At 27.2% G+C, this 10,314-nt stretch overlaps 1 protein-coding gene across 3 annotated transcripts in view; it reads left to right on the forward strand.

The window, feature by feature from the left end:
• The window catches only part of LOC106685918 (F-box/LRR-repeat protein 16), a 356,715-nt gene extending 347,064 nt beyond the window's left edge, over positions 1 to 9,651 (forward strand). For all 3 annotated transcript variants that reach the window (XM_067046395.1, XM_014428921.2, XM_014428922.2), the window contains exons 7-8: positions 1,074 to 1,222; positions 2,383 to 9,651. In XM_067046395.1, coding sequence (XP_066902496.1) covers positions 1,074 to 1,222; positions 2,383 to 2,531 — 298 coding nt within the window. In that variant the 3' untranslated portion in view covers positions 2,532 to 9,651. The remainder of the gene's footprint in view (positions 1 to 1,073; positions 1,223 to 2,382) is intronic.
• Positions 9,652 to 10,314: the final 663 nt, after the last annotated feature.

Here is a 10,314-nt window from a genome sequence, read left to right on the forward strand (position 1 = left end):
CAATAATAAAACCTATATAACACCAATCTTCATCCTTATATATTTTAATTTATACAATAAAAATCACCTCATGATTTCATATGGGAAATCATGTCAACCATTTGTGCATCTTCACTTCTCTCTGGCACAGCCATCATTCTACATTTCTTACTATCTCTTTGGACCTTATCTCATGTCCGTCAATGAAACCTCAAAAAATTTTAAAAGAATTGACTCACCAGACTTCCTAGAGAGATAATCCAGATTAATTTTCTCTTTGTTAAACTCTATTAAAACACTCTCTCTCTCACACACACACACACAAAAAGAATTACTTCACTCTGTTCACAAATCCAGAACTAATGTGTTTTGTTTTATATCCCTTCTAAGCATTGCCGACATATAGTCCAGTCAAATTATATTTTTTACTGCCTTAAATCCTGTGGTACCAAAAGTTTCAGGAATGTGTTCGGTTGAGTCCTCTTTAAATAATTTCCATCTATTTCTTTTGCCAGAAGTTCGGAGGCTAAAATGTCTCTTTTTGGAGTTTTTGGTGCATATCTAGAAAACACAGAAAATTTTGTACTATCCAAAATTAAAGTTTAATATGTTCCCTACAAAATAGTGTAAACAATTTATCCCTTCCTGTAACATCTCTGAGATATGAGCTAGCTAAAATTAAAATTTGCAGAAAAAATTATAGCATCTCGTCCAACTTTCCCTTCCAAGTCTTTCATTTTCCATTTTTCTTACTACTCTCACATATATTCTGTTTCTGCATTTTGATTTTGGATTACACTCTACTGAAATTTAAAAAAAAATAACTATGTAGTAATAATAGTCCCAACATTAATATATTTTTCAATGTTTAGGAGTATTTATCATTTAAATCAACTTTGAAATTAATGCATACATTTTTAATATTTAATTAAAAATAAGTAAGATGTTTATAATGTTGTTTTTACAAAATTAATGCATGAATAATATTTACAAAAATAATAAAAGACACTGCACATTCAGCAGCTACCTAATTTATATTTTGTGTTGGAATAACAATAGTATTATGATCTACCTCAATATTATTCTACTTCCAGGTGTGTTCACATCACAGATATTGGCATAGGATACATTTCAACAATGCTGTCTCTATCAGCATTATTTTTGCGGTGGTGCACACAGATAAGAGATTTTGGATTACAGCATCTCTGTGGAATGAGAAATCTCCAAATACTGTCTCTTGCAGGTAATTTAAAACTTTTTGTAATCAGACAATGGGGTATATATAATTTATGTTACTATATATAATATAATATCCTTCCATTATAAGTGACAAATTATAAGGTAATATCAGAGAACCTAGAAGAAAAAGAATATTGTATTCTGAATACACTCCCCACCCCTCTCTCCTTAGTCAAGGAGATGGTAGTCACCATTTCCTTTCTCAATTTCCTGCCTTCTGCATAAAGTTAAGGTTAGCATTTCTCTATTATGTGGGAGTTGGTCACTCTGTGGTAAGGCACTATGCTACAAGCTCCAAGGTCCTTGGTTCATATCTGGCTGTGTCAGACAATTATTTTCTGTTTCATTGTAGCCGTGAGTCAGACTTGTGGGGTCGGTAGCCCTCTGGAGTCCATCCAGCCTGATTAACTGGGTTCCCTTAATTGGGATAAAAACCTGGTGATTCTGACCAGATCACCTTCTTGCACAACCGTTGTTCTAGTAGCAGTACTCCCACACAAAATACTGCACTCATTATAGCAGAACAGATTTAATATCTCTATATTTTCCATTTTTCCCCTTACTTGTCTCCTTGATTCATTTGTCAATCCTCCATAATTATACTATATTTTCTTCCATATTACTTTTTTTAGTTTATACAATAGTTATTAATGATTTTATTTGTTATTGATATTTTATTGTAGTTATTTCAATTTTATTTTTTTACTCTGGTTACTTTTATAATTTTCTTTGTGTTAACTTACATTGCTAATATAGCTTTTTTTTTATAAATTTATATACTTGAAGGTTTCTTGCTTTTAGTAACATACACCATTAAATTCAGTTAGAAATATGTATGAAAAGTTAGTGTAATTTTCAGCTTTACTAATACAACAAATTAAAAAAAAAAACATAAATTCTATTTATGATTTATTATTTGTGGTCTATTAGGTTAATTTTTTTTTTATAACTAGAGTATAGCAGTAACTGTTACTGTGATTGCTGTAATTTATTCTGTTAGTTCACCATAAAATAAAGTCATTAATCTTTGTCTAAATGTATACCAACTCTGTTTCTAACTTGAGATATATTTCAGACAAGATCAGCCTTAGCCTGCCATGATATATTAGTAATTAGTATTTGTATTTGATAATTCATTTATTTTTACTCTTTCTTTGTCTAAAGGTTGCCCATTGTTGACATCAAGTGGCTTGTCTAGCCTGATTCAACTTCGCCACCTACAAGAACTGGAATTAACAAACTGCGCAGGAGCCTCTCGGGAACTGTTTGACTATCTTCGAGAACACCTCCCTCGTTGCCTAGTAATTGAGTAATCTCCGCTACTGATTGATTTCCATATTCTATCATTTGATTTATTGGTAAAGGAGGAGAAGCAGTTTCATCAATTTATATTTCATTTATTACTAAATGAATGGAGTTATTTCCTTGAGAATATTTTGTTTCAAGTTCCCTACATTTTTGTAGACACATCTTTCTAAAATAGTCTGTAGAATTATTCTTACTTACATAAAAAAAAAAAATTAAAATGATTATTTTCCCAATGCATCAGCAAATTATCTCATACTGTTCCTAATCATTTAATGAAATGAGATGACAAAAAGTATCATCGACAGCCTACATTAATCTGTAGAATTTTCTTCAAAAATGATTCTACAAGATATCTATACCTCATTTATGAGAATTTTTTAAAAATGCTAGGTGGAACAAATATTTGTCTATATGTATATAGTTATGCTCGTACCTTTCTTGGAATTCCAAGTATACAGGACAGAGTATTTTAATGCTCAAACAGCTGCATTGTTTGGCTAAATCTTTAATTTATAAGTATCTAATCCTATTTTGTTATCTATAATTGGCTTATTATATTCTTTACCATTAACTTATGAAATTCCATATGTTAGATTTAGGGTAAATTATCATTGTATAATAATTATTCAGATGCATTGCTTGAAATTCAAAAAAAGAAAAAAAAAATTGAGCTTCTTCTTTTAAGTGTATTTTTTTATATTATCCTTTGTAAATAAACTTCCAATCATAAACACTATGTTCTGAGTTAATTTTTACTATAACAAGAAATATTGTTTTATTTTATCTCATTTTTTTAAGTCAGGTTATAAATATTGTTAAACAAACGTATAGCTTCTATTTTTATAATTCTTGAAAAAATGAAAAATACAAAAACAAAAACATTATTAATTTTAAACTTGAGAAGAAGTGAAGTTTTCTGACAGTAACTCTTGATAAGTATAATACAAATACTATAAGTAAATATTCTTTAGTTTTGTGAAAATGTTGAGAATTCTAAACTAAAAGATGCCCATTAAATTTTAACAATAACTTTAACGGCCCTAAAATATATGGTGGGTGGTTTATAAGATAAACTTTTACTGATAAATTTGAATGTAAAGGTTACTTGAATATATTAAATATTAAAAATTATGTAAATTCTTATTTTTTTAACACCTTTGGAGCGGTGCGCGCAACACAACTTTTACTTACTATCCTATTTAGGGCCCAATATTTTATTTTTCTGTTCCTATAAAAATTCATATTTTAGTGTTTCTTGAGGTGAAAATAATGAATATTAATTTTTTTCTGCCAAAAATAGATCAGTTTAACAAAAGATGATATAAATGCAATCAGAAGAGTTTTAGCTGTCTTGGCTTTTTCTCATTCCAATTCCTGTCTCTATTTTTCTTTTATTCATCAAATTCTTTAATACTTTGTATTTTTTCATTGATTGTTACTTCTAACAATGAAAACTGGTTATTTATTTAAAAAACAAAACAAAATTAAGACACTTTAAAAGAAGATTTATCAAATATTCGGCATTTAAACTCTATCAAACTGTTTTAATGAGGACAACACCTAGTTGATATTAGAGACCGGTTAATGGTACATTGATATACCAAGTTTAATAAAAATTAAACTGTTTTTGAGAATATATTTATGTAAGATATATAATATTTTAATTGTATTATGTTTAATTTAGAGCAGTGGTTCCCAAATTTTTTTGTCCTACAAAAAAGTTTCGCCCCCTTTCCAGGAAAAATATTACTTAGCGCCCCCTGGAAATTTATTTTTTTTAAATTTTTATAGAAACTAAGAGGAAATATATATGTATTAATGTTTCCACCTTTTCAAAAAATATAGCTAGGAAAGGTGTAAATTAGAAACATTTAACTTTGAAATTATAAAACTATTTATTGAACTCGGAATAGATTGTAATACAAAAAAAGTTAAATCAATCGAAATCATCTTAATGAGAAGGATGAATGAAATTCAATCATCCTCGGCTCTATTTTCATCAGTAGTAATATTGTTGACCCTTAGTGCTTACAGTTATTCATTGCCCCCCCAAATGCACTTGTGGCTGTCACTGCCACCTGAATCACTGTAGCGCCCACCAGGGGGAAGTAGCACTCACTTTGGGAACCACTGATTTAGAGAGACCTGTAGTGTATAATAGTTTAACAAACCTCAATTGGTTTAAAAAAAGAAAAAAGAAATTGATAATGGATTAATCATCCCATACTGAAATTACTTATACAAATATTTACATAAATTTAAGTAATATGTATTGTTTGTTAACCATCACTACTGCTGATCAGCAATTCAATTATAAACAAAACTTATTGAGTTGGATCACAACAATGGATGAAACTGACTATGAAAACATGATTAGAATGAATTGGGGTGTGCATAAAAAGGACCAAGTTTTTTTTGTTTTATATATATATAATTAATAGTATAATGCGCACAAGTAACTTTTACTACAGCATCAATATTAAATAATTCATTACTGTCAGATATCTTCACTTTGAAGTATTTAAAGCATAGTTTTGCCATGCTTAAAACTATAAAATTACAAATCAATTATAAGTAAAATTTATTTTTATTCAACATACTTTATTTACATTCAAATATTGTTTAGTAGTTTTGTAAAGAAAAGTAATTTGGGCGACAAGAATCCCTCTCTTAGTATTATTAATATAAAGCATCTATTTTATAAATTCCTATTTTCTCCTTACTCTTTATATACTTTGTTCTTTAGCAATATATACACTAGTCCTTGATGAAGCAAAATTATTTTAAAAATTAAAAAAAAAAATTGTTTAAAAGTTTGAGATGTAAAAATATATATATTTTGATGACTTACATAATTATAATATGTACATTGTTTTGATGTGGAAGTGAATGATGTGGATATTTTAGATTAGTGACCTATCATGTAAGAAAAATCGAGTGTGTTTAGCCCATGATGTAAATACTATGAGTGTAACCTGTGCCTAACATTAGATGAGTGCAATTTTTTTTTTAAATAAAGAAAATTAATTCATAATATTGAAGACAGAAAACAAACAAAAAAACTGCACTCTATATTTTTGATGTTGAATGTATAAAATTCTGTATCTTGTTCCATTTTTTATTTCAAATCTATTAATTGAGTGTATGTATGTGTGCTAAATAGAATATGGAGGGAAGAATCTAGATGTCATAGAAACTTGTGCTACTACTAAATGAAACTTTGTATCTCCTTTTATGGAAATTATCAGTTTTTCTATTTCTTTTTTTTTTCTAGTTTCTAGAATTTAATCTTTTTTTTTAGTCTCATGTAATAAGTTTCTGCATGAATATCATCAAATCTCTTGATGATTGTTATTGTTAAGTATAATCTGGATTAGATCAAAATGTCCCCAATCAAGAATATGAATTATTTTTAAAAAATTTGATATTAGACAACCATGTCAATTCAGAGAAAGATAGCCAGCCCTTGACAGAGAAAATTAAAAAAAATAATTTTTATAAAAAGTTATAATTACATATTTCGAGTTAAAAAAAAAATTATTCCTATATACTTACAGGCACTGTCAAGCAGTGACATTTTTATGTTTTAATGCATTAACATGCTTAAATTATTCTCTAAATCTTGCTGTAAAAACAAAAATATAGGGCAATAAAAAAATCTAATATGATAACATTATGTTTCTACTAACCTAGCATTAGTCGCGGCCAATCTGATGGACCAAAAACAAAGATTTTTAAGTCTTTCTTACTATAAAATGAGAGACCTTTGCTACCCTTCAATTATTCTGAATCATCACCTTCTCGTGACAAAAGTTACTTAGATCATCTAATATTATTTTTATTAATTATTGATGTATTGCACAGAATACAATTTTATTATTTCTTAGTAATTGTTTATTTATAAACATTTTTCATAGAATAATAAATTATGTGTTGGCTAAAAATTATAATTTAAACAAAATTTGGTCTGTGAGATGGACACAATTATATTGGATATTTTTCTGTTTATAGGTATGTTATAAATTCACAAGTCTCTGTTTTAGAGATTTTTACCCTCGTAGACTGCATCTATTGCCAGGTTAAAATGCATTTGCACCTAACAAGACCGTCTCTTGTCGGTGCTGCACCTGTCCCTGCAAAATTGGGGAAAGAAGAGTCCCAATGAGGAGAACTCAATGATACTACATTTCATAGACAGCAACCCATAATCAGGGTTGATGGATGATTCAATTATAATAAGTGAAGGTTGACCTGGGCAAGATTCTCTGTATCTCTTATATTTCATTCTCTTTTTTTTTATTACATAATAGTTTACCTAATATAAGTCATAAGCTATTACTTCAACCAGGCAATGGCATCTATGTTTTAAACAATTATAACTTATCATGCATTAGATTAGTGGATTTTTTTATTAGATTCCACAAAAATTCCAATGCATTTCCCTTCTCCACAGCCAGCCAGAGGAAATAATTTAGTAACACTAAATTAGTTCTGACTTTTTTTCATTTTCACTGCCATAGTCATAGAGTATTTAGTTAATAATATAAACATTATAGGATTTTTTTTTTAATTTTTCCAAAATTGTAATTTTCTGACTAACGGGTTTTTTTTTATTCAACTCTATTTGGCTGCCAGAAAGGAAATGGAAAAGTGTTCCACCTTATACCAGCGTAAGAAAAAGAAATTCCTGATATCTACCGATTTATTATGTATTACACATAAGTATTAAATATTTCAGCATTACCAGATTTTTGAAATTTATAATACTTTTTATATGTGGCATCATTAAAATATGTAAATAAAAAATTATAAAATTTGATGCATGATTTGGAAGATTGGCCCGCTATCTAACTCGACAACTGATCTCTTAAAAATATGGTCCACTTAAAATTTTTTTAAAGAATTTCAAGTCCTCAAAAAAATCAATATATTCAGAACTGATTGACAAAACTTTCATTATTATTTTAAGATAAATAGTATTTGAATTTAAATTTTCCGTGGGTCAAATTAAAGAAAATTGTTTAACGGTAATATTACAATATATTTCTAGATGTTTTGTAAAGTATTGAATATTTAATGGTATTTTATTGTGATTGACATTAAAGTCAACCATATCAGGAGAATGAGCACGGGATTCAACTTTATCTAAGAGTTTTCAGAATAAATAATTCATATGTTTTCATAAATAATAAAACAATTAACATCTGCATATAATATAGCATATTAGTATAATATTATTGAGGCGTTTTTTTTTTAAACAAAATCAAGTTTAAATGCTTCTTTATTACTGTTGATTAGACCTTATAGTTAAAAACAAATATTGAATATAAAATGAAGATTTTCACCTGATGAAGATCAGAACCTTTTAGTTGTTGATTCCTTCTTCAGTCATTAAATTAAAGTCACAACAATTTTCAGCTTAAGTTACCTGCATTGGAATTCAACTCACCACAACATATCATTTTCGGGCCATAAATAAATTTGAAACCATATCTATTAACATTTTATTTATTTAAACATAGCCAACTCTCAATGCATTAAATTTAAAGAAAATAAATCAATTTGTTAATGATAATATTAGTTACAAATAGTTGGACTAATGAATCAGGTTTATTTTTTTTTAAATTTATTTATTTTTTTAATTTGAGTAATATTGTAACACTTAAAGGGAATTTGATGCAAATATTAGACTAACAAAATTTTTAACGAGGACAACATAACAAATGCATAAATAATAATTTGAAAATACAAGGGAGAATTTGATAAATTACAAAACAGTGATGAAAATATAATTTGTGAAACATAAAATTTGAAGCACGTGTTCAAAGAATAAAATTATATTCAACTAGAGATAATTAATTTATAAATTAAATTTTAAAAATCAATAATCTTTTTTTATTATTTTGGTATTTTTTTTTTATCTATGTGTTCCTTGAAAATAGTTTAAACATAAAAATTTGAAATTCAAGTTATCAAAAGTTGAGTGCATGTAATATATGTATACTTTTATGTTTAAATTAACAAAAGTCATACAAGCAACCTTATTACTGATTTGGTGAATCAATGTTATTTAGCAATATTCATTTAATGAGCTATACAATTACTGATTTTTGTAAAAGGTGAATACTTAAGTCATTATGAAATTGGTTGATAACAAAGTTTAATTTGAATATTTTTTTTTTGTAAATGAGGTGTAAATGTATATTCATAAATTTACAACAATATTCACTTTTTCTAAAGAGATCACACTTGACTTACTCCACCCCCTTTACCTCTGTACAGATATAATGATGATTCAACATGACTGGTTAAACAGTTACTCATCTGATGTCAGCTAACTATTAATGAATGTATTCTAAAGTTAAAAAAAACCTTTGTAAATAATCGATCATTTGCCGTACATCATATATCATTCATTATTAACAACTTTGAGTCCTGAATATACTTTGGTATCCTAGTTTAATAAAGTAGTTTAATAAGTAATTTTATCAAAATGAAAAATAAAGTGCACAAAAACTGTAATATACATTCTGCTATAATTTTGTTTGTTAATTGGCTTCATATAAATAAGTACCCTCATAACAAATTAATGGCTAAATGTACTGTGCTCTACCATACCTAGATAGTATTTAAGATTTCATTTTCAAACTCAAGTGATCGTAAATGTCACAAGAAAATGTAATAAATTTCTTCATTTTAGTGAAATAAAATTATAATCTTTTTCTCCAGGCTCATGAGTCGTAAATTATTATTGAGATTTTGAAGCAATACAAATCATATCAAAATTGAGGAGTCTGTAGTTTATAAGTGTTACATCATCTGTTTTGTTTTAAATATATTATAGTGTTTAGAATCAAAAGGATTGGCTCTGAGATATCCAGCTCTAAATGTTGATGACCACGATCAATATAAGTTCTCATGATTTATTCAGTCTCTAACATTATAATGAAAATTTAAAAAAAAAACAAAAAAAAATTTTGATTGTAGATAGAAGTGAATATGTTATTCAACTGTTTGTACGTTATTTTTTCCTCTTGATAATATGTTTCCAGTCGTTTATACCTTGGCAAATTATCTGTGATGTATTGATTGTCTAGTCACAAAACAATAAATTCAAAGAAACTGTAATAATGTTTTGGTTTTCTTCTTTTAAATGCCATTTTATTCCATTCATCCTTTTTTCCTTAACATTATTACATTATGTTTACGTTATGGATTTTGTTTATGCTCATTATAATAGTGTTTCCTGTATAATGGTATCAGATTCCATCAAATAATTTTCATTTTAACCAACAAAAATTACAACTTATGTATAATACCCATTACAAATAGAAAAATGCCTTTATTTTTTGTGATTTTAAAACTCAGATTAAGTCAATTTAAAGCAGGCAGTTTACAAACAACTAGAAGGTGTTAAAAGAACTAACTGTCCATAGTGTCGCTTTTATTTAGAAAATTAATAGTACTTTATTTCATTTTAACGTGTTTATTGAAAATGAAAAATGAATAATAAATTTCACTGCTCAAACAGTATACTTAATCTGTTAGAATGCTTGCATTTCTTTTGATGTACTCTGTCTCAAATGAATATTTCCTATTTCTTCTCACTACTATATAGTAATTTACTTTTTATTTTATATAGCTATGGTGATTACATGCTAATGTGTAGAAATAGAATAAGTCCCACTGTTTAAACTTTTTATGTTAGTTTTACTAAAATGAAAAACTGAGAATTTTTTGATTATAGATAGAAAAAAAATAACAACCTGTTCAACGACAACAACCAAT

The sequence above is a fragment of the Halyomorpha halys genome, unplaced genomic scaffold, assembly GCF_000696795.3.
Source record: "Halyomorpha halys isolate HHAL.00 unplaced genomic scaffold, Hhal_1.1 Scaffold755.1, whole genome shotgun sequence".
Taxonomy (NCBI): Eukaryota; Metazoa; Arthropoda; class Insecta; order Hemiptera; family Pentatomidae; genus Halyomorpha; species Halyomorpha halys.